The sequence below is a fragment of the Podarcis cretensis genome (assembly GCF_951804945.1).
Source record: "Podarcis cretensis genome assembly, chromosome: 5".
Lineage (NCBI taxonomy): Eukaryota > Metazoa > Chordata > Lepidosauria > Squamata > Lacertidae > Podarcis > Podarcis cretensis.
This window is the reverse complement of record NC_137174.1, coordinates 10,320,309-10,346,072: the sequence shown is the minus strand read 5'-3', so window position 1 is coordinate 10,346,072 and position 25,764 is coordinate 10,320,309. Positions and strand designations below refer to the sequence as shown.

The 25,764-nt window shown below is 41.9% G+C and overlaps 2 protein-coding genes and 1 long non-coding RNA gene across 4 annotated transcripts in view; 1 reads left to right on the top strand and 2 right to left on the bottom strand.

The window, feature by feature from the left end:
• Window positions 1-25,764, top strand: part of MXD4 (MAX dimerization protein 4) — a 227,019-nt gene that overhangs the window by 28,844 nt on the left and 172,411 nt on the right. The window lies entirely within an intron of this gene.
• Window positions 1-25,764, bottom strand: part of LOC307215824 — a 129,432-nt gene that overhangs the window by 3,507 nt on the left and 100,161 nt on the right. The window lies entirely within an intron of this gene.
• Window positions 14,296-25,764, bottom strand: part of NAT8L (N-acetyltransferase 8 like) — a 57,746-nt gene continuing 46,277 nt past the window's right edge. The window contains exon 3 of the mRNA XM_079975469.1: window positions 14,296-17,398. Coding sequence (XP_079831595.1) covers window positions 17,031-17,398 — 368 coding nt within the window. The 3' untranslated portion in view covers window positions 14,296-17,030. The remainder of the gene's footprint in view (window positions 17,399-25,764) is intronic.

Sequence of the window (25,764 nt, the reverse complement as noted above, 5' to 3'; positions counted from 1 at the left end):
TCCTGGGAGATTGAAGTTTTCTACTGGTTTCTCTGGCTTGTGATTCCTGAATTTTTCAAAGGAAATCTTCATGAAAACTCAAAAGCATCTTAGTGTTAATTTCTCCTCATCTCATGGCAGGTCTCCTGTGGTGCCATTTCCCCTAAAATACACATTTATTTCCAGTAAAACAGTGCCTTTTTGGATGTCTTCAACAATGCATTCATTTTACATGGCTGGAAAATGGTTGCAAAAATTCAAATGTCAAAGGATGGCTGTGTTTTGGTTGTTGTTCAGGAAAGTGATGATTAGGCAAGTCTGCCTTAAGATGCGAAACGAAATGAATTTCCTCTCCCGAACAGTTGAGGGTATATAGGCATTGCAGTGGTGCTTCACAAATTCAACAGGATTTCTTCATGCCGATAGAGGTTGTGACAGCAGCTCTGAAAACCATGGTTCTAAATTGCATGGGGAATCCTCAACCTCTCTCTTGCATGTTTACTTAATCTAAAATAAGAGTGCCTGCAGAGGGCTGGACCTGCACTTAAATCTCTAGAAATCTTTTGTGTGCTTTATAAACAACAGCTAGCAAAAGCCCACTTCCATGTGACTTCCAGGTTGATTAGTCCTTTTGGAGCCTCGGCCTAATCCCCTTTTGTCTCCCTGACCCACAGACCCCTGTCTCCCAAGCTTCCATGGTCTTTTGACTTGCGTGCTGAGGCCCCCCAAAACACCCCTACCCCAATAACTCACACATCACTCATAAATTTTTGTTTAAGGTTTTTGGCATACAGTGGTGCCTCGCAAGACGAAAAGAATCCGTTCCGCAATTCTCTTCGTCTAGCGGTTTTTTCGACTTGCGAAGCAAGCCCATTGACGGCTTAGCGGCTTAGCGCTATTAGCGGCTTAGCGGCTTTTAGCGGCTTATCAGCTTAGCGAATAAGCAGATAAGCGGCTTAGCGGCTTAGAAAAAGGGGGGGGGGAGTCGAAAAAACTCGCAAGACATTTTGTCTTGCGAAGCAAGCCCATAGGGAAATTCGTTTTGCGAAGCGCCTCCATAACGGAAAACCCTTTCGTCTAGCAGGTCCTTTCGTCTAGCAGGTTTCCCGTCTTGCGAGGCATTCGTCTTGTGGGGCACCACTGTAATTTTGGCCACAACTTTATTAAACATACAAATTGTGAGTGGTTGCTTAGGCATTGGTTATGACTATCTGTCCCCCCCCCCGCCTTGGGGACAGCACTGACTCCCGGATTCCAGTGCCAGAGCCAGTGTGGAGGAACAAGATCAGGGATAACTGGAGCTGCGGCACAGACCCTCAGCTTCTCCCCGCATGCTCCCAGGGGCTTACGTGGCCCAAACCCGATTCCAGGGGTTTGGACGAAAGGATGGTAAGCCCCTGAATTCCTTTAACGGAATACCCTTGCAGCAGCAGCAGCATTGGAGGGGTTGGCACTTACTCCTCCACCAACCAATTTAAACCAATGCCTAACCGCCAACCTTACAAGTTGTGACAATTTGCTACGCAGTAGGCAAAAACCAAATGGCACACACTAATCAGCCAAATGGAAAAATTCCTACCAGGCCCCCACACCAATGCGGACGACCCCATGACAGGCATAGCAAGGTCAAAGCACAAGCCCAAAAGGGAGGGAGGGCAGGTGACCTGGTGCCCACAGCGAAAGAGAAAGCAGCTTGCTGTGAACCTTGTTTAAATAACCTCTGTTCCCACCCCCAAATTGGCAACATCAAATTTACCCCAGCAACACCAACCACCAATCCAAGCCAGGCCCCTTCAATCTATCCTGCCTGGCAACTACGGGGTGCTTTGCCTGGCCCCCATCCGCAACACGTGCTCTCCTTTAGTGAGAACACGCTTTCTCCCATGTCTATCCAGCATTGGATGGCTGCTAAGGAGAGGAGGCAGAGGAGCAGCAACAGCAGCAGTGAGCAATGCATTCCTTGGAGGCAGGATCTGCTGCCCCTGTGGATCCTGCCGCCTGAGGCAGTTACCTCACCTTGCCTCATGGGTGAGTTGGCCCAGGTCTTAGAAGTGCTGTTGCCAGCCAGTTTCTCCTACTTGTGCAGTGTTATGTACTGAGTTGAATAGGATCCAAAATGCAGCAGTCTGATTGGTCCTAGAACAGTAGGATTCAGAATGCAGCAGTCTGATTGGTCCTAGAACAATAGGATTCAGAATGCAGCAGTCTGATTGGTCCTAGAACAATGTAGCAGTATGATTGGTCTGCAGGAGCCACCCAATCCAGCTCCAGGTAGAAGTGAATCCACAACCTGATTGGCCTACAGCAGAATCCTGGAATTAGCCAATCACGTGCAGCCCATTGTGTAAATAATGTATATAAAGCAGATATTGTGGGGGAACTTCCATTCCTCCTCACCACTATGAGCTGAATAAAGAGCATGAAATCCACTCTTGACTCCGAGTATATTTCATGCAGTCTAACCAAACAACCGTCTCCTTCAACTCCCAGTTCTCCTTGATAGCCTGTCTGGCATTCCTCTCTTCCCACCTCCCCTGCGAATGAACACCCTGTGAATTTCACATATTGATTTCGACCAGCCAACCCAATCGTCGTTTGTGTAATCCTTAGGAAATCAGGGTGGTGTACTTCAGGCAGAGATAAATTTCCTTATTGGCTGGTGCTGATTCCTTACCGAATTGCTAGGCAACAGCTCTCGGCAGGACCGCTTACAGCACCCATAATCCCCTGCATGTGAATTTTCAAACTTAATTCCACTTCCCTTGGTTCCAAGCCAAAGGTCATAGCATTTCGCTGCAGCCAGAGCAATTAGCAAGGAGCTGCTTCCTCACGCGGCTGAATTACAGCAAGCGAGAAATGAAAAATTACCATATCGACCCCTTGGCAACACAAAACCGATCCAAGTAGAACGGCCATCAAGACACATCTTTCCTGAGGCTCCTAAGCTTTCTCAAGATCTTGTTTCATTCAATGAAAGGCAATACTGAAAGAAGCCGGGCAAAATAATTATTACTCATTGTTTAATATACATGGGGTTTCCCCCACCTCCCCATAGTGCTGAAAAGCTCAGTACAGTGGTGGCTCACAAGACGAAAAGAATCCGTTCCGCGAGTCTCTTCGTCTAGCGGTTTTCTCGTCTTGCGAAGCAAGCCCATTAGCGGCTTAGCGGCTTAGCGCTATTAGCAGCTTAGCGGCTTTTAGCGGCTTTTAGCGGCTTATCGGCTTAGTGGATACGTGGATAAGCGGCTTAGCGGCTTAGAAAAAGGGGGAGGAAAGGGGGGGAACCCGCAGGAACTCGCAAGACATTTTCGTCTTGCGAAGCAAGCCCATAGGAAATTCGTTTTGCGAAGCGCCTCCAAAACGGAAAACTCTTTCGTCTAGCGAGTTTTCCGTCTTGCGAGGCATTCGTCTTGCGGGGCACCACTGTACAAACATGGAGAGAGGGAGATCTGTCATGATGCTTGCAATTTAAGAAGACAAAACACACAGGGAAGGGACTGAGGGGGAAGGCAGAGAAGGGAGATCAGTTCTTCAAGGCCAGAATAAAGGGGTGAGCTATTTCCTGCGTTGCTGGGGGTTGGACAAGATAACAACAACAACAACAATAACAACAACAACAACTTTTATTTATACCCCGCCCTCCCCAGCCAGAACAGGGCTCAGGGCAGCTAACACCAGTAAAATTACAGTAAAAAAAATAATAGGGGGGAAAAAAACACCAATTTAAAATGCAGGTTAAAATGCAATTTAAAAGGCAGCCTCATTTTAAGAGTAGCCCATAGATCAAAACCATAAGGGGAGGGAAACATAAGGGTCAGAGTGAGTCTTGCAGGCCCTGCGGAAAGATGTCAAGTCCCACAGGACCCTGGTCTCTTGTGACAGAGCGTTCCACCAAGTCGGGGCCAGTACTGAAAAGGCCCTGGCCCTAGTTGAGACCAAGCTAACCACCTTGCGACTTGGGATCTGCAAAATGTTGTCATTTGTGGACCTTAAGGTCCTCCATGGGGCCTACCAGGAGAGGCGGTCCCGTAGGTATGTGGGTCGTAGGCTGCATAGGGCTTTAAACGTCAAAACCAGCCTTAAACCTGACCCTGTACTCCACCGGGAGCCAATGCAGTTGGTAAAGCACTGAATGAATGCGATCCCTGATGTCCCTCAGGATCCCCCTCTAACCCTACAATGTTATCATTCTATTATTCTAGGTCATTTACGAAAAGGCCACACAAACCTCAGCATTATACCTGCGGAACTAGTAATTTGGCATTGATGTGGTCTATGAGTGTGCTAAGTTTCCAGCCAATCCTGATCAGAATCGCCACCACCAGTAAAAGGCAGTTAAAATGTACTGAAAAGCGACACATTTACTTTATGTGAACGGGCACACTGATTTGGGCAAAAGAGAGCGATGTCCGTTAATCGAGCTTGTCAAAGAAATCTCACTTTCCTTGATGTGGGCATGCTCCAAGCTGCGTCTCAGGCGTTATGATGGTTTTCCTGACCCATGAATGCCTATGACAAAATTAGGCAGTGTGCGCACAGATGGATGATAACGTGAAAATCTGCGCAAAATGTAAGAAACGGAAATTTCCTGCAGAGTTATTTGCTTAATTGATATGCAGACATAATTGACTGTTAAAATTCCATTCCCACTGACTTGTGCATCTAGGTTTAGTTGCATAGCTCTGAAGTGTGCAGAGCAAAAAGCACTGCCTTTCTTTTGTATGCCACAACTGCTGCAAGGATTTTATTAGCCAAAAAATGGAAAACACAAGACCTACCAATGGTAGAAGAATGGCAGATGAAGATGATGGAATTTATGGAGCTGGCTGATCTCACCGGGAGAATATGTGACCAGAAAGAAGAGGAATACCAAGAAGATTGGAAGAAATTTAAAGACTATTTGAATAAATATTGTAATATTAAAGATATGTAATCACTTGAAAGAACTAATTAGGCCTAGGATTAAATTAGGATTAAATATATAAATAAGAAAATGTACGATAAGAAAAGTCAGGAAATTGGAATATGATTGTAATGTTGTTTTAGGAAATAATGATATTGGAAACTGCTACATTTAATTACAAAGAAATTCAGATGGATGAGATTAGAGGAAGTCAAGCAATATGTTTATGAAGATGGATTTCAATTAACTAATTGAGTTTTGTTTTTTTGATGTTATGGAATATGGGGTGCTGGATGTATTTTAAGCTCTTTATTCTTTCTTTTTCTCCTCCCCCCTTGTTATTGTATATTTTCTTTTATGTTATGTTTATTTATGAAAATCAATAAATATTATTGGGGGGAAGTGCTGCCTTTCTCTTACGTGGAGGTTAGGAGGTCCATGTGATTGGGGACCCCCCCCCCCAATTATGCCAGTGCTTGTGTGTTCGGCTTACTTTTCACATGAGCACCACATGCAAGATATGTCCCCCCCTTTGCTCCCTACAAGTTAGCCATGTGTGATGGACAGGAGTCTTCTGTCTATTGAATGGAAGATGCCCCAAAATTAAACCAACAACCATCTACATACAAATTCCATAGAGTTTTGCTGTAGTTGTGTTCCTTCCTATGGCTTTGTTGTTGTTATTTATTTTTTGTTCCTTTTCCATAAGTTTTTTTTTATGGCAGTTTTTGAGTAATACAATTCAAGTAACTTACGAACAAATATTATATAAAGGGGCAGCCAAAAGAGGAAAGGGGAACATGGGTTAAATGTGTTTTGGACCTTATAAACTGTTGATAAAAATATTCTATTTTTTTTAATAATATTTATTAAATTTTAGTTTAACAGTAAAATACATAGATAATAACACAATCTTTTCCAATATCCACATTTCATACTCATCTTTGGACTTCCTCACAACCCTTGTTCCTGCTTTCTAAACTCATAAATTTTACCAGCAAATTATTAACTTGGTTTAATTCATATAGTATAATTTTCCAATATTAATATCTCAAATTTTGGGATTTAACATACTCTTATTGAAACTTAATCATAAAATATTACTTATCCAAAATTTATCTTTTCGTCTTCCAATTAAAATTAAATTTATATTCTTTGTAACTAGTTTGTTGAAGCCATGTTTTTGCTAATCTTACATCTTTCTTAATGTTGATAAAAATATTCTAGACGGCTGACAATGCTACGTATTTCTCAAGAAAAACCAATTGAGGTTCTATTCCTCTTTGTGCTCAAACAAGAACAGTTAACAGGAATAATCAATTCACTGTTATATGGAAGACGATTACAGGGAAGTTTTTAATATGTAATGCTGTACTGTTTTTAACACTGATTGGGAGCCGCCCAGAGTGGCTGGGGAAACTCAGCCAGATGGGCGGGGTATAAATAATAAATTATTATTATTATTATTATTATTATTATTATTATTATTATTATTCCAGTGTCAAAACACCAAGACAGGCTTCCTCAACCTCAGCCCTCCAGATGTTTTGAGAATACAATTCCCATCATCCCTGACCACTGGTCCTGCTAGCTAGGGATCATGGGAGTTGTAGGCCAAAAAGATCTGGAGGGCCGAGGCTGAGGAAGCCTGCACCAAGTGCTTGGCTGCCCAACTGCACTCAACACCTCTACTTCATGGTCTGGTGGTGCATTCAAAATAGTTGGAATCAGTGTTATTTTTGTAGAAAAAGAGGTGGTGGAACTCACCATGAACGCCTCCCTTATTCTCTTGGAACGGCAATGATGCCCACCTGAGAGGTGCTGGAATTGAGTTCCGTCTGAAAAAAAGCCCTGGTTGGAATGCAATTTAACGAAAGATGCCGAACTTCTTAAATGTAGTGCACATTCCAGGACTAAGACCAAGACTAAGCCGCTTCTGGCGAACCAGAGCAGCGCACGGAAATGCCGTTTACCTTCCCGCCGGAGTGGTACCTATTTATCTACTTGCACTTTGATGTGCTTTCGAACTGCTAGGTTGGCAGGAGCTGGGATCAAGCAACGGGAGCTCACCCCGTCGCAGGGATTTAAACCACCAACCTTCTGATCGGCAAGTCTTAGGCTCTGTGGTTTAACCCGTGTCCCTCCTACAATGAGGTAGCTGGTCTTAAAGATAAATTATAACCAATATTCCACGAGCTTTCTGCAAGTTTCATTGTTATATCATCTCCTCTGTCTTGACCCTGGAAGAGCCCCGAATAGCCATAATATGGCTTTAAGACCAATGCATTCTGGATGGAACTTGTCACAAAAATATTGCAAGAAATCAGATCTGGAACAAAACAGGAAATTGTTCAGGAAACATGGGAATGCAAACAGCTAACGGGTGCTCCATTAAAAAGGATGGCAACAAAGAATGGGGATTGGCCCCCAAAGGGATTGTGTGGGGAAATCCCACTGCGATGGAGAGTTTGCCTTCTGTAAGAAGTCGACAGATCCTGAGCATCACAAGGAATATAGGGATTTGAGTTTTGTAGGAAGTTGGAAAGTGGTCCACTTCAACCATAGGACAATATGTAAGAAATTATATTTCCGTTATGATGAAACAGCAAACATTAATGTTTAGTTACGGATACATTTGCCAAAGACAACTGTCATCTTTTATAACTCTGCGAGACTCAAGTGTCTGTCTGTTTTCAAAATATAGGAGTGTAAAGTTTACCAGCGGCACAATATTTATTAAATACATATATTTAAAGGATCAGTAGATCATATATTGAAGACAGAAGTGCCTGGCGTGCTCTGGTCCATGGGGTCACGAAGAGTCGGACACAACTAAACGACTAAACAACAACAACAAGATCATATATTAAATATATTAAATTGTTTGGGGGAAGGCAATAGATGTTTAGGCCGCAATTAATGAATTTTTATAAAAAAATGTTATCAGTGATATCTCTTCTACTCCACCCTCTCATTATTTACAGAAGTGGCACTTGAAAGTATAATTCTTTTATTTTTTTTCCAGTTCCACTAATAAAATGCAACCAAATGACCCTTAGTCAATTTTTAACCACAGCAAAACTTGCTTGATTTTCACAGTTATTGTGGCTACTGAAAAGTACCAAGCAATTCATTTATCCCAAAGTTTGTTGAGGCAAATTAACAATAATTTAAGTTGTATGTACATATAGTATTTCAGTAATGTGGCAACAGAAGATTGAGCGCTGACCACCAGCTGCTGAGGGAAGCAGCTCAGAGCTAAGTATCAAACATCTAAATTGACGAAAAGCTTGTGTGTCGAACATTGGCTGAAGTAACAGAATAGCACTTATACCTGCTCAGTATTCAGTGTCCAAATATGTTCCCGAAATCGTTCCCCCCTTTCTCTTCCACCACAGGAAATACAGTGGTGCCCCGCAAGACGAAAGCCTCACAAGACGAAAAACTCGCTAGACGAAAGGGTTTTCCGCTTTTCGAGGTGCTTCGCAAGACGAATTTCCCTATGGGCTTGCTTTGCAAGACGAAAACGTCTTGCGGATTTGCTTCCTTTTTCGTAAAACCGTTAATACCCGGGCAATCCGCGCTCCGCAAGACGAAAAAATCGCAAGACGAAGCGACTCGTGGAACGAATTAATTTCGTCTTGCGAGGCACCACTGTAATACATTCAGTCAATACTGTATTTTATTGTTGAGATGCGAACTATATTCAGGCATTTGCCTGAATAGAAAATATGAACAGAGTCAACATCCCTAGGCACATGTATTTTTAGGTCCAAGGACAGAAGAGGTTTTTTAAAGTGTGTTCCCTTGAATGCACTGAGAAATGTTCCCTCTGGTCAGGAACCCTGACAAATCAGAGTTTCTTGCACACAGGTTTCCAAGTGCATTCACCTTCCTGACATTAGAATGCTACAAGGGCATTTTTGTACCTTGATTGTGTGCTTAGCCACCTGGGGAAATGGCCAGGAAGTTTTCCCAAATTTTTGCTCTATAGGAGGAGAGTCTTCATTGCTTGAAGGCATTTCAAACACAAGAGAGCCGGCAAGCCAGTTTTAATCCACAATACGAAATAAGTTTTGTTTTTTTTTACAAGTGATGCTGAGGAAGATTTTTGTCTGGAATGTCGCAATTATAGAAGATGTGACATTGACAAAGATGCATTTGAAAATCAAATGGACTTTCTAACGAGCCTAGGTCTTACATTTGAATTATTGGCGTGAGGAAAGCTAAAGCCAATGTAAGCGTCGCTTGTGAAATTATAGCCTTGAAGCGCAGTTGCTCTTGGCAATAACTGGGCTCCTTTCATAAAACCAAGACCAACCATTTGATTATAGCTTTCCTTCATTCTAATCCTTTCCTTCATTGGCTTCTGAACCCAGCATTTGTAAAAAACAAACAAAATCAACACCAGTTTTCTTAACCATGACAATCATTGCTATCTCAAATATGTGCATGTGTCTTCCTATAGAAAATAAGAGAACATGTTATGCTAATAATAATAATAATAATAATAATAATAATAATAATAATTTATTCCCCAGCCTGGTTTCCCCAGCCACTCTGGGCGGCTTCCAACAAAATATTAAAATACAACAGTCTATTAAACATTAAACAGGGCTGCCTTCAGATGTCTTCTAAAAGTCTAGTAGTTGTTTTTCTCTTTGACATCTGGTGGGAGGATGTTCCACAGGGCAGGTGCCACTACTGAAAAGGCCCTCTGCCAGGTTCCCTGTAACTTCACTTCTCGCAGTGAGGTAACTGCCAGAAGGCCCTCGGTGCTGGACCTCAGTGTCTGGGTAGAACAATGGGGGTGGAGACGCTCCTTCAGGTATACTGGGCCAAGGCCATTTAGGGTTTTAAAGGTCAGCACCAACACTTTGAATTGTGCTCGGAAATGTACTGGGAGCCAGTGTAGGTCTTTCAAGACTGGTGTTATGTGGTCTTGGCGGCCGCTCCCAGTCACCAGTCTAGCTGCAGCATTGTGGATTAGTTGTAGTTTCCGGGTCACCTTCAAAGGTAGCCCCACGTAGAGTGCATTGCAGTAGTCCAAGCGGGAGATAACTAGAGCATGCACCACTCTGGCAAGACAGTCCACGGGCAGGTAGGGTCTTAGCCTGCGTACCAGGTGGAGTTGGTAGACAGCCGCACTGTACACACAATTGACCTGTGCCTCCATGGACAGCTGTGAGTCCAGAATGACTCCCAGGCTGCGCACCTGGTCCTTCAGGGGCACAGTTACCCCATTCAGGACCAGGGAATCCTCCACACCTGCCCGCCTCCTGTCCCTCAAAAACAGTACTTCTGTCTTGTCAGGATTCAACGTCAATCTGTTAGCCGCCATCCATCTTCCGCCTCCAGACACTCACACAGGACCTTCACCTCCTTCACTGGTGCACAGAACAGACATAAATCCATCCAATATTGTCCCCTCCACACATCACTGGAGAAACGCAGATGGTGGAGGACAGCAGCCTTTGAATTCAGCATATTCTCAGTTTTGGAATATGCTTGGAAGATCTGTTAACATAAACTGAGAATGCATGCTAGAGGAAACATTGGCAAACGAGGATAAGCTGTCTTTCTTGCAACCCCTCTGCCTGCAACTAATCATCTGATTTGTTATTTGTATGAAAACTGGGAAAGTCGTGGAAGGGAACTCTGGTCGATCTTAGGAAAAATGTTTAAGAATGAGTATTGATGTATAAGTATTGATGTTTAAGTTTGGATAAGGCAAAATTGGTTTTTAAAATGATCTAAATTAAATGAAATTAAGGTTTGCAAAAATAAATGGAGGAAGTGGATGAAAGAGAAAAAGTAAAATAATAACATGTTAAAATAAATTATTAAGTTAAAGTTGAGAAATGAGTAATAAGGATTTGCTGAGCTAATAATTAATAAGGATTTGCTGAGTTAAGAATTCGAACTGGAATACAAAAGGGGGAGGTGAGAGGAGGTCTGGGAAATAAGTTAATGGAAATAAGTAATGAAAATTACATTTGTTTTGTTTTTCTGTATTTTTGTTACTTTTTGTTTTTTGTTTGTTTTTTGTATTAATTTGGAAAAACCTAATAAATATTTATTTAAAAAAAATAATAATCATCTGATTGTGGATCTCTTTGTAAGTTTGTGTTGAATTCCCAGTTGGGTCTAAACAATACTACTGGAAATGTGTTAAATCACATATCTAACAGACTTAATACAGAATAGAAAAACATAAGCATTTCTGGTATAACCCTCTAATTTTACTGGTGATTTACAATATCAAAACAATGCTTGCTCTCTCTTTTTCGTCTTCAAACACAATGACATGATCCTTTTCTATGTGGGCTCTTTTTCACTACTCCCCAGAACGTGTGAACAGGTGTGGCATTCAAGAGTTGTGATAATAGCAGCTCTTGGGGGGTGTATTTGCTTTCGGAAACTCATGCATAGGGAACAGGTTACATGCCATGACCCCCGTGCAAATCAGACAATCTGTGACTGCTTTTCAGAAAAGAAAAGTACCTAGATCAGAAGATCCAGGCACAGATGTTACAATGGATTTGGCCCTCACTGGAAGACTTCAAAGGTTAAAGTAAGAAAGAATGAGGTGCGAAAGGATGCAATATGCTACAGGTTGTCCTTGCAAGCCTGAAATGTTTGTTTGTTTGTTTTTGTGATTTTAGAAGTCAATGCACTAGTTGTTCGTTGACAGTGGAATTATAGGAGTCGCCGTTTGCCTAAAGCAGAAATATAAAATTATTCCTAACTGAGCATCAAAACTGTAGACCTGAGGGACTATGAAATGAGGTTCAGCAATAACAAAAGAGGAATAGTCTGGCAAAGGTGGTTGTATTGGAGATTTGGAAGAATGGCAAGCAGTATTATGGGGAATCTGTAAAGATGGGAGATTGTGAAAGGCAGTTCCAGCTCTCATTCGTAGAAAGATCCAGCCTTCCGTTTTGTTATTTGGGCATGCACATATTTGCAAGCAAGATAGGGCCAAGTTTAGAAACCATCTAAGCTAGTGGCAACCCCCATATTTTGTGATTATGATTTCCGTATGCCAATTCTGCTTCACATGAAGCTCTTCCTTTTGAGTCTTTAAACCTATCACAAATCAACTTAATCTGAAGGACCTAAATTCTAATACTAAGAGGTTGAAAAGCTTTTTTTCTGTCCACTGCAGCCAACCACTCAGTTCATAATTTCTGGTAAACATTCTACTCACTCATGTTCAGTTTGATTGTGCTGTGGTGATAGTTTCTGAGTGGTTAGACAGCACTGACATCCTGCAACAGATCAGATCTGACAGTTCAAAGGCAGCTCACTGTTCTGAGGCACCATCATTTATCACAACTTTGATGGGGCAGACCAGACTGGACCTCACAAGTTCAACCGGGGAGAATGGGAATTTTTGCCCTCCGGAATCAGAACCACTCTTCCTAGGCTGAAAAATAATAATGGCGAGGGCAGTTTGTCTCGACAAGATCCTGAATCATGGGACAAAACGATGTAGAGGCTTTTGGAAAACTGTGACACAACCGCTTCCCCCGATTCATGACGGGAAAGATCAACAGTTGGAAGAATGAAGGACACAACACAATTTACGTTGGGACAAAATCATTGGGGGGGGGGAGAATTACCACACTCAGGAAAGAACCATCAATCCAGTCGGAGTACCTCACTTTATAAAGTACTTAATATATTAACATGAATTGAAATCATAAGATGGTAGCCGTGGTATAACGGATTATTATCTTGAAGGGAATGTAATTGAAATTATTAAGCTCTTGGAACGCAGAAAATAAAAAAAGCAAAGAGGAAGCCATCAAATCTAGCACATGAGGAGGCCACTTTAACTAAATTGTAGAATTTGGTATATAAACAATTGGTTTTAATGATTGTATTAACTGGATAAAATTGGCATTGCTATAACAAGGCTGTTATTGGAATGATATTGGAAAAGCAATAAAAATATTTATTCTTAAAGAGAGAGAATTTTTGCCCTACACAAATCATGGCACCACACCTTGTGTAAGTGTAAGTAACCTGTTCATTCCCAGATTTAGGGTTGAAATAATGGCCAGACGAGGCTCTTTGGGTTTAGTTGGCTATGTCATCTATACAGTGCAACAGAAAGAACTCACATCAGCTGTCACGACCTTCTTTGGCATTAGCGAGACAACAGTTGATTGTGTGAGAGAGGTTCTGCCACCGATACGCAGCCAAAGTATTCAGAGTACCAGCAATTTAGCCACATTATTATTTAGAGTTCTATGGTGGTGAAAGTGGCAAGGTCAGGTCAAGAACACTACTGAAAGCCCATAGGCACAAACGTACATTTAGGCAGACTTATTAGGGTGCCACTTGCTTTCTGTAGACCAGGGCTATGGCAACCAAAAGCAGTACTCATTGCCAGAACACTAAAGAAGTATAAGGCAGACACTGCTGAATCTACAGGCCAGATTTGCCTCTTGAAGAAGTAGGGGCAGGTTATACCAAACTTATGGATAAGCAGAGATAGCTAAGCGCAAGGTTTGGTTCCTAGGCTGAGTTGTGCATTGCATAGATGTGTTCAGAGGTTGTTATGCCACCCATATTTGGGTCCTGTTCCGGTGATGACACACAGACATGCAAAAATGAAGGCACTTTATGAACAAAATCCATTGGGTCATTAGAGGGGTTCCACACTAGGAGAACTTAAAAATGGAAAGCATAGTGCTGGTGGTCAACAAGGCAAATCTTTAAAAAAATCTTAAATCTTAACAAAATGTAATATAAACACCAACAATTGGGAAACACTGGCCTGCGAGCACTCCAACTGGAGAACAGCCTTTACCAAAGGTGCCATGGGCTTTGAAGATACTCAAACTCAGGACGCAAGGGAGAAACGTGCTAAGAGGAAGGCACGCTTGGCAAATCCACACTGTGATCAACTCCTGCCCAGAAACCTATGTCCCCACTGTGGAAGGACGTGTGGATCCAGAATTGGCCTCCACAGTCACTTATGGACTCATTGTTAAAACCGTGTTTATGGAAGACAATCTTACTCAGCTCTGAGGCATCATCGAAGAAGACACTAGGAGAACCTTTTTGCCCTTTGAGACGTAAATGTTTGCTTGTAGAGGTGCTGGCTCCCATGGCTACTTCATTCCAGTTATGGTGAGCTGAGCTTGGTATTGTTAACAGTTTTCTATCAGGCCAATGAATAAAACCACAGATGAAGACTACGTCAAAAAGAGTGCCGTGAGATGAACGGTGGCGCCGATGGCCTTTTGTCTTTGAAGACTTTAATGTGTTTTTTTATGGGTTCTCCTGAATGACATGTGGAGCATGCTGTTAGTCTAACATGATGTTGGAAATAATATTCACTTTATGAACTATGGGCCACTCTCATTCCCACCCCCCCACCCCACCCCCGCTCATTCAAATTGGGCTATAAAGCATGATTTAATTCTCTAGAAATCATTTAGCGTAGTGACAACACAGGAGGGGGGGGGGGCGAAGAAGATTAAAAGGCACAAGCAGTCATTTTCTTTCACTTTTTTCCTAATACTTTATATTATTCTGTGTTATGCAGTTTAATGAAATCACTGAAAACAGCTAGAAAATATTATACCAATTTCTGTACACTTTACACCTCTATTCTACACCTTCCCACGATACACATTTTAGCTTCAGGAGAAATGTACAGCATAGAAATTTTTAAAAAATACATTCCGTGTCCACACACACTCAGTTCCAATAAGTACATTCTGTAAATCAAATTTAATCTATATTACTAATCAATTTGTTTTTATTGCTGGGACATAGTTGGTTGCTGCCATTCTTAGGTATAGCAATGTCTGAGGCAGGAAGAATACCAACACTGACAAGGCATTAAGTAGTTAAAAATAAAAATAAAAATATTTTGGCTTTTGTGAATTATTCTTACCACTTTATTTGGCTGAGATCTTATCGTGTGCATGGAGGTTATAATGGCTCCTCTTGCTCTGTGCTAGGAATAGGACTATGGATGCTTCCAGGATGTCACTATTTTGGGGGCGAGATTCAATCATATACCTGCGAATTCGGATCGTGCAATTAAAGTTGATTTGGCGATCTTGCGCAATAAACTCCCCTCCCCTCAGATTGGACTTTTTTTTGCAGTACGGAAAGTGATGGGGAAATTCAGTGTGGAATAACCAACGGCCTGATGCAATCTTGTACAACTTCCCCACAAATTAGAATGAATGCTCCGTGAAATCACCAACGTCTAACCTCCCTGCGAATTTGTGCAAACAAATGAATAAAAAGGTCGTCTGGTAGAGACCTATCAGTGACATTTGTCTTCCATGAAACACACCCTCTCTTGGATAAGGAGAAAATAGAAGCTGCCTTCTCCATGTTGGTTGGAGGAATAATGAGGGCAACAGCCATTCTCATCTTGACCCTACCAATTTTTCTGCATACACAGAAAATATCCCGTCTTTGCGTCAATGGGCAGAGACCTACTTTTTGCCCTTGAGCATTTCTGGTTCTAGAAAGAATCAATTCCTCCTTTGAGTTCTTCCCTTATCACATCTTTGAAACGGTACCCTCAAACATTTTACCTAATTTCTATCGAGGCGGTTTAAAAACAAAACAAAACGATGAAATACGTTAAATGGGGTTTCCCTTTAAAAAGCAGACTCTTCTGGCCCACCCAAACTCAGTGCAACCAGAAATGTACTTATCATTTCTGATATATCACATTTTAAAGTTTAAAACATTCTGATTTCCCTCGAGTCGAGATATACGTCATGCAAAGTTGCTGTTTATTAAAGTAAGTTATAGAAGAAGCTGTAACCTTGGTTGTTGTTGTTTTTTTTGTGACGGGCGCTACAGACACATGCCAAATCTGTGTTGCATTGCCGCTTGCATTGTACTGTACAGTTCACAAATCTGACATCTTTAAAAAGCAGCAGTTACTTTTAATGGCAGGCTGTCTATATTTATGCCACTAGCAGTTGGTTGAAGGAGCATTTTTGTTTCCCCTGCTGCTTTCAGCCAAACTTGCCACTTAGAGTTATCTGTCTTTTGCATATTGCTTTTCTGAAGCATAGATTTTGGTGCACATAGTAGCATACAGGTGTGTTGCCATAGAAATAGAAGCCTCCATTTTGCCTCTGTGAAACGAGTCGGCAAAAGCTAGAGCTTGAATAAAGGAAGCAAAGAATAATAAACAAAGCTATACATGGTGACAAAAAATAATAATATAAAATTAAACCAGAAGGATTTCTACTGCATATACAGATGTCTGGCACAGAACTGCAGGTTATATATACATCAGCGCAGATGATATTTCAACAATTTACATATATTACACTGGGCTCAGGGTTCAAAATACTTCAAGTCTTTTTGCTGGCTTAAGAAGGAAATGAGGATAAAAGAACAAGTCATAGTTATCAGATGCACCAAGATTCTTTCAGACAGTTGACAGAATGAGGTACATCGAAAAAGTGCAAGATCAGAGAGCCAACTTGGCAGTGCTGTGTGTTTGTATGCATGCAAAAACTTCCTTTTCATGCATTATAGCAAGCAGGGTTTTTTTTCCACATTTTTCTTTCAGTATTATTAATCAATATGTCATGGTAAAACGAATGCATACCTGTCCATGAAATACTGAAAAATGCATTCAAGTAAAATTTCTGCACTTAGCTGTATCATGAAGTATTACTATACTTTTGTTAATATTTCGGGGGGCGGGGCGGGGGGGGAGCGGATATTCTATTTACGACACACACCGGACAAGCTATATTGTTATGCGTTTAAAGTTCCTGTGCTTATGTAGGTAACCTGGGCAAGGCAGAGAAAGGGCAGGAGGGGAGAGGGTGGTCTCATCCTGAACTCCTAGGCTGTCGGGCAAACGTACGCGCCTTTAGAGCAGTCCGCCGTAACCTCCTGCATTTAGCACCGTCACTCTACAAGCATGTCAGGGGAAAAAGAAGGGAGCCTTTGTTTGTACATCTGTACAAAGCAAATGAAGAGGGGTGGGATGAAATGATGGAACAGGGGTGGGGGGGGAATAAAACAAAACAAAAGGCAACCTGCAAATAAACAATGGCAAAACTCCCACAAAACACAGGCAGAAAAGATTTTGGGGAGGAACGAAATAAACGCGGGGCGGGTTTTATTATTATTATTATTATTCTTCGCGCAGCTGCAGGCAGTAGCGGTGGAAGCGTAGCTGGAAAAACATTTGCTCTAGAATAGAATGTGTCATCCCAGGCAGTGTGTAGTCTTCGGCGACACCCACATGCTTGAATCCCAAAGACTCGTACAACTTGTGAGCTGCCACCTTGACCGCCGTGGTTCCCAGTACAATCGACGAGTAGTTATTGACCATGGCAAACTCAACCACCTTCCGACCCAGAGCTTTGGCGATCCCTTTTCCGCGGTATTTGGAGTCGACCGACATGCGGCGCAGCTCCACCGTGTTGTCTTCCTCGTTGCCCCTCGCGGCTACGATGCCCACCACGTTGCCGTTCAGCACGGCCACCCAGAAGCAAGAACCTGCAGGTACAGAACAACATGTGAATCTGGGAAACAAAACACAAAAGGCTTCTTCAAATACACATCTCTGGGGTTTATCGGATGTTTTCCCTATTTCTTTCCGAGCTCAGAGCAACAGTCAATACGAAACAGTTTGCCCTCGAGAGCAAAAACCAAGCAGAGGCGGCAGTTTTCTAGAAGGTTCCCTCTAACATTTCTGCACTTGCGTTCCTGCGAGCTCCATCAGTGGTTCTTGATACCTAGTGTAAAAAAAACCTGTGACCCTGAAGAATCAGAAAATTGGCTGTGTACCTCTCGTCACCTGAGAATCTTATGAATGCCTCTACAGTGGTACCTTGGTTCACAAACGTCTTGGTACTCAAACGCCTTGGTTCCCAAACGCTGAAAACCCAGAAGTAAGTGTTCCAGTTGTCAAACGTTTTTTGGAAGCCGAACGTCCGATGTGGCTGTCAGCTACTGTTTCCAGGGCGCCTGCACCAATCAGAAGCTGCGCCTTGGTTTTCGAATATTTCGGAAGTCAAGCGGACTTCCGGAACAGATTAAGTTTGGTGCTTTTGTTTTTGCTATTTATTTGGCATTTTTGAGGCTTTTTCGGTTAATTCGTTTTTGTGGCCCTGTGGAACCCAGTTCAGCTACTGATTGATTGTATGACTGCGGAAATGGATAAAAGCCCCCCATCCAAATAACAACTATCATCAGTGCAGGTAATAAATAAATAAAATTTTAATTTTGATCATCTACAATACTGTCTTATTTATTTTATAGTACAGTACATTGATTATTGCTTTCATTTTATGGCTCAATGGTCTTGTTAGACAGTAAAATTCATGTTAAATTGCTGTTTTAGGGGTTGTTTTTAAAAGTCTGGAACGGATTAATCCATTTTGCATTACTTGCTATGAGAAAGCGCGCCTTGGTTTTGGAATGGACTTCCAGAACGGATTAAGTTTGAGAACCAAGGTATCACTGTATATTGCAGCTTTTTTCTCACTATGGTATAGTAGAGCCTCAACCTTTTTCTAGCAAGGCCTGATGAATTACTCACATAATGCAGCGGGGGCTTGGGGCTGCAATGATGGACCCAGCAGGCCAGGAAAATGTATTTTCCTGTCCAGTGGAGTTTGCAATGCTCCGATTTTTCTCATCTTCAGCTAAGAGCGTAAGATGACAGCCCTCCTCCGCAACACACCCTCATCGTCTGTTTCTATTTAGCTGTTATGAACGACAGAACTCCCTTCCATTAATTTGCTCCTGTTCCTCATTTGTAATGAGACAATGAATCTGGTGTTGTTGTTTTTTAATTTAACTTGCCAAACTGGCATCAAAAGCGAGCCGTCCTTTTAGGCAGACCGGCCGGTGCCCTTGTTTGTTTTTCCTCATCTAATCGCTCGCTTAACCTAGGATGAAACCAGTCACTTGGTCATCACCAGTTGTCTTTTCCTGTCCTGCAAACTGGTGAGGACAATCTCACCATACTTCTGCAATAATCAGAAATCTAGGAGAGCAAAGGAAGATCAGCACACCTTAGCAGGATGATACAGATGGCACCAAGCGGTAAATTATGAACTCCCACGTACACCATGGCAAAAACCACAAGGTATGTTTTCCTTCGGCTATCATGTACATACAGCACAGTTTGAACTTCTTTTTAAGCTTTGAGGTTTGTTTGCTTTTTCCTAGAAGTTGCTTTAGAACTCAGCTAACGAATGATGCAATTTCTTATATTTCTTAAGCGCTTCTGGGTCTGCTGCAGAAACTAATAAACTTATACTGATGTTCACTCAGAAGTAAGTCTCATTAATCAACAAGGCTTGCTCCCAGGTAAGTGGGGATAGCATTGCAACCTAAATGATATTTTGAGAGCTCTGAGTGAACATGACCCTCTGATATCGCTCCACAATTTGATTTGATTTTTGTCTTAGAATAGATTTGAAAGGCAGGAAGAAAAGTTGTCATCCGTTTCTCACTATCTTGTGCCGTAGTAATCCAGCGCTTCTCACCGTCATAGCCCAAGATTTGAGGCTAGGCTTTGAAATAATATTCACAGGGACGAGAAACGCACGTGCATTTAAATATTATTTCTGCTAAATCAGAAGGCAAACATTACAGGTAATAATATTCACAAACAAACGAATGCATTCTTAAAGAGTGAAACACCCCTGTGAAGTTTAACCTTGCTTCTTCTCTCTCCTTGCAAGCTATTTGATGGACTTTATTATAGAGGTGCAAAATCTATAAGGCCCTGGACCTTATAAAACTCTCCGAGGTCACTGATGCATTATACATTGTCCCCCACATCTCACCACACAATTCAGCCAGTCCATGCCCTTAACGGAGCAAAGAGCATAGCTTGAAAATGGTCCTCTCTCAGGATCGGTTTTCCACGTGTTAACAATAAAAAGGATGGAAGCTAAAATAAAAATAAAGCTTTGTGTGTCCGTAGTTCATTGGGATTGCTTGAGCAGGGAAAACAGCGACGGGGTCAGCATCCGGCATCCTGAGGCTGCTGCTGGGCCACAAAACCTTAACCCCCCCCCCCCAAATAATGTGCAAAAACTATAAAGCGGGAAGTGTTTTATGAGAGACAATGTACGGTATTGGATCATTATGGTTTGTGTGCTGAGGACAAGCTATGATAGGAATTTTATGGTCTTAGATATATGGTAATGTTCATAAGCGTACCAACCAAGCACATACATAGATCAGCACAGGAAGACCGACCTGGAACCATTTTGACTCCTAAACTGAGCAAATGTTTTCTCTGCAAGATCAAAGTGGGAAACCTCCCCATTGTCTCTTTCCTCACAAATCGTGTCTTAAGCGCACATTTAAGATATGAATAGGGTGTGAGCCTGTGACCTGGCCCAGGAACTAAGTATTTATCATTACAAAAGACTGGCAATAATAATAATAATCCAATCAAGTAACCTCCTAAACGACAGGAGAAAAACAACATTCAAATTTCTGTTTTAGACCGCCTTTTCTGTGATGTAGGTGTGATGTATCTGAGGGGTGGTCTTAGGTTACACCCCTTCTGTGATGTATGTATGATGTTTCTGAGGGTGGCAATTTCAAGTCTTTATAAGGCCTTGCACACCATTTTTCTCCTCTCCTGCGAGTGAGGGGAGCACCCTGTTGCAACAGATTAATAAAGATCAAGCTTACTAGCTGCTTTGCTTCTCAATATTCTCTGGTTGGCCTCTGTTATCTTCTCCTACCAATAGGGAACCTATGTAAGGACTCTATATGGGCTCTTGGATACCCCATAAGGGAAAAGGGCAATTTTTATTTACAGCAAAGCAAGGCCTGACTTGTGCATGGAAAGTACAACTCTCAAAAACTAGAGCAAAATGTGGTTTTCTGGAGTGCTGTCATAGGCTGACTGAGTTAATTACTTCTATGCAAACTCCAACTGCTTTGTTAGGCGTTTGCATTTGTATATTTGTGGGAGATTTCCTGATGTTTGCCTGTTTTGGTCTTCTGCTTGCTGCAGCCAAACGTATATAAACTGAGCTTTTACAGTTTCTTTGCTTGTTTTTCCAGGACACGGGAAGTCTTAGCAAACTGTTATCTAAAGATAATACTAGAGCAAGATGCCTATCTTCAATAACTGGAGGATATGGCGCCTTCCTTGTTTGTGGCCTACCTGACTAGTAGGTTTCAAAGGGAATGGAAGTGCAGGAAAATCCAGAAACTAATAGTAATAGCTGGGAAAATGAGACGGATTAAATTGCATACAGCATTCGCTGAGTCTTGGTCCCGTTTCTCAGCTTGTCATATGGAATAGCCTGCTTCATATATGCTTGACACTAATGGAGACGTTATAGTTTTCATAGTACATCAACATTTTTTTTGTTTTCCTACAGAGCTGTTGTTTTTATTTTATTTTTTTACCTGCTCCTCAGAAACTGGCAAAACCAAAGAGATGTTCCATTGGAAGCTGCAATTTCATTTTTGCATGCTGATGATTTTTTTAAACAGATGGCATAATGAAAACACATATGTGGCTATTTTGGCATTCTGAAATCTTTGTTCTGGTATTTTTAACGATCTACCCTCAATTTTATATATATATATATATATATATATATATAGACTCTACAATTCTATTATTCCACATATCTGTTTTGCCCTTTTCACAGAGGAAGGATGTAAATAAGCTAGCCGTCTTGCAAATGAACTCCAAGTCTTGCATGATACAGATTTTATAAAAATCACAGAGAGATTCTATAGGACTTTAGTGTTTGGTTTTTCTATACATATCCAGAAAAGGACTGTTAAAAGCACAATCACGAGTTACCTATCAAAGGCAGGTTGAAACCGACAGGATCCAGGTGTATTGAAAGCTACAGAATGAACCAACTTATGACAATTTCCCCCCAAAAAGGGGAAGGAGCTGCCTGGGCAATAAACATTTTAAGCAGAGGCCACAGGAAAGCCTGTCTTCACTAAGGCCTAATTTTAATGTGATGCATGGTAATTAAGATGTTACTTTTGAAGCCTTGCATGTATCCAGTATTTCAACTGACCACCTCAGCTGTGAACGCAGTATTGGCATGCTAGAAATCTGTAGCTTGGTTGGGCATGTTAATCATGACAAAAGAAAGAAAAAAACGCGATGTAAAATCACATAGAAAAATTTTGTGCTCAACAGCGCCATCTGGTGTTGCATGTTTAAACACATTTAAAACACTGTTGTTTGACTAATGTAACCGAGTCCATACCCTCAGTCAGAATGCATCCAAAAGAAATCAACACCATGCTTTAAGTTTTCAATATACCAAGCTATCATGAGTCACAGTTCTCACATTGAGCCATAAACTCAATCTATTTCTAGTCCCAAATCAGTACAACCATAGTCACAAGTCTGTAAACTCCAAAAAAGTTAGGAAAGGATGAGCTAAAATAAAAATAAAAATCCTTGCTTCTCCTAACCCAGGAAGTATTATTATTTTTAACCCTCAGCACCCGTAGCTTTTTCAAGCAAGATTTCTGCACGCTTGCCACCCAAAATTTCATCATACATCTACTTGCCACAGTTTCCATTGATGGATTAAAAAACACAATGCTTTACTTATTAACTCATGACTATAAGCCAACAAGGTAGTCCATGGCTTCTCTGGTAGATCATAGCTCATCATATCATACGCCAACAGCAGCACCATTTTTAAAATATGTTTATTTTAGGAGAGCCCTACTAAGCAAGCAGATACGTTCCCCTTCAGACCATTATCCATAGTTTTGCTAATTTTTCAAGATGTAAAATACTGTGATATCATTTGAAGTAAGACGACATTAACATAGCACAGGATGAGAATACCTTTTATTATTTCCAGTTGCTCAGCTTAACTGAATTCCACATTTCTCTATTACTGCTTTGAATATATCACCCCAATCCTGTTTTCTCAAGAAATTGCTTCTTAAATAGCAAACTATTTTTTAAAAAGTTTTAATTTTTTTTTTTAATTGTACACTCTTTACACTAGAGGATTTTACAACCCAAATAAACCACAATACAAACAAGAACATCATTTTGCTTTTCATTCATATTCATCTCCTTTTAACTCCTTGTTCTTAACCTCTTAAATTACATATATTTCCAAATTCTCCCCTATACCTCCTTCCCCCTGTTCCCGTTACTTCCCTTCACCCATGTGCGATCTTCTCAACCTAATATTGTTTCCCGTTGTGTTAACAAAAGTTTGTATTTGTTGTTCCATACATTTCACGGTATCGTCTTGTATCCTTGCGCATTTTACCTACTGCATATTAAATTTAAGCTCCAAAACCAAATCTTGCCATGAACTGTTTTTTTATGTCTCTATTTAGGAATGTTGCTAAATAAAAACTAAAGATGATATGAAAAAATTGGAAAAAACAACCACCAAATTCTGTGTTTCTCCTCCTGTCATTTATCATAACCCTTAAGTTTTTTCCCCTAACCGTTCAGATAAGCGTTTACTCTCCACGCAAACATTTCAGCAAATACATTAACCGGTTCCCAGAAACTCAGCAGAGACTCTTCCAGATATACCAGGTACAAGCGATGCTAAATGGGTAAGTTCATGACCACGTGGTATCACATTCAGATGCGGGCTTACAACCTGAGCCACAGATAAATTCATTTTCTTACAGTTGGCTTTAGCAGCCAAGATGACATCTAAACCTGTCCCAACCAAAACCTGGTACAAATTCCAGTTTTCCAGCAACTGGGGCGAAATTGTGATTTGACATTCAAATAAAGGTAAAGGTACCCCTGTCCGTACGGGCCAGTCTTGACAGACTCTGGGGTTGTGCGCCCATCTCACTTAAGAGGCCAGGGGCCAGCGCTGTCCGGAGACACTTCCGGGTCACGTGGCCAGCGTGACATCGCTGCTCTGGCGAGCCAGAGCCGCACACGGAAACGCCGTTTACCTTCCCACTGGTAAGCGGTCCCTATTTATCTACTTGCACCCGGAGGTGCTTTCGAACTGCTAGGTTGGCAGGCGCTGGGACCGAGCAGCGGGAGCGCACCCCGCCGCAGGGATTCGAACCGCCGACCTTTCGATCGGCAAGTCCTAGGCGCTGAGGCTTTAACCCACAGCGCCACCTGCGTCCCTTCACTTCAAATAAGTGAATTCAAATAAGAACTCAAATACAGTGGTGCCTCGCAAGACAAAATTAATCCGTTCCGTGAGGCTCTTCGTATAGCGGTTTTTTCATCTTGCGAAGCAAGCCCATTGACAGCTTAGCAGATTAGCGCTATTAGCGGTTTAGCGGCTTTTAGCGGATCAGCTGATAAGCGTTTTATCAGCAGATCAGCGGCTTAGGGCTTAGGAAAAGGGGGAAAAAAGGGGGAAAACCCCGCAGGAACTCGCAAGACATTTTCGTCTTGCGAAGCAAGCCCATAGGGAAATTCGTTTTGCGAAGCGCCTCCAAAACGGAAAACCCTTTCGTCTAGCGGGTTTTCCATCTTGCGAGGCGTTCGTCTTACGGGGCACCACTGTAATAAGAATTCAAAAAAGTGGTACTTTTCTATTTTTCATTGTGTTTTATTTCCCAGTGAGAGAGCGCAGGCAGTATATAATTTCTAAAAGTAGCAGATATGTATGCATGTATTTTTTTTATTGGGGGGGGGGTGACCAGTTCATAATGGCTGCCAATCATTGTCTTCTCCACACCCAGCATCTTCCATGTTATAATTAAGGCACAGGCAACTTTTGGCCCTCCAGATGTTTTGGACTACAATTCCCATCATCCCTTACCACTGGTCCTGTTAGCTAGGAATCATGGGAGTTGTAGGCCAAAACATCTGGAGGGCTGAATGTTGCCTATGCCTGTTTGGGGGCTGAAAAAAAATTAATGGAAAAACAACAGGATGTACATTTCCAAAATATAAGGTAAAAAATATAAGGTGAAAAAAAAATTAATGGAAAAACAACAGGATGTACATTTCCAAAATATAAGGTAAAAAACAAATAAAATAAAATCTACATACAGCAACAGTGTTTTGTGTTGTGTAGGCACCTATGATGTGAGTCATGGACCCTGCCTGCTAGCCTGCTCCCTAAAATATCACTGGTTTGCTCATTTCTGTATGTAGGGTTGGGACGCAGGTGGTGCTATGGTCTAAACCACAGAGCTTGCTGATCAGAAGATCAGCGGTTCGAATCCCTGCGACGGGGTGAGCTCCCATTGCTCGTTCCCTGCTCCTGCCCACCTAGCAGTTTGAAAGCATGTCAAAGTGCAAATAGACCTGGAAGCTGTATGCGTACAAACACCAGCTCCCTCGGCCTATAGAGGGAGATGAGCGCGCAACCCCAGTGTCATCCGCGACTGGACCTAACGGTCAGGGGTACCTTTATCTTTATATGTAGGGTGCGTACATTCTGCATGGACTGGTTGCATGACAACTTGTGCAAATGGCTATAGATACCTATTAGGTTTATAAATTACCATATAGCATATGTTCAACACAAAAAACAGCAACAATTTGTTGTTGACAAAGGACAGCTGGACATATAAAGGGCCCCGTTACCTTCAGTAGCTTAGGGCCTCATCAAACCTAAATTTGGCCCTCTCCTTGAGATTGGAAATATATAGCCAATCAGGACAATTATTTGCTGCAATTCGTCTAGAGTCATTCGTTTCAGACCCACAGCAACAGCCAACCTACTTGAAGCACTGCCAACGTAAGACCTTAAGAAAGATCTGCTGGGTCGGGTCCCATTGCCAGCATCCTGTTCTACAGCGGCCATCTGGGAAACCAGCAAGCAGGATTCGATCGCAAGACCAACACTCTCCCGTCCGGCAGGTTCCTGCAACTAGTATTCAGAAGCATTGATACCTCCAACTGTGGAGGAAGAGCAAAGTTCCACACCCTCTGA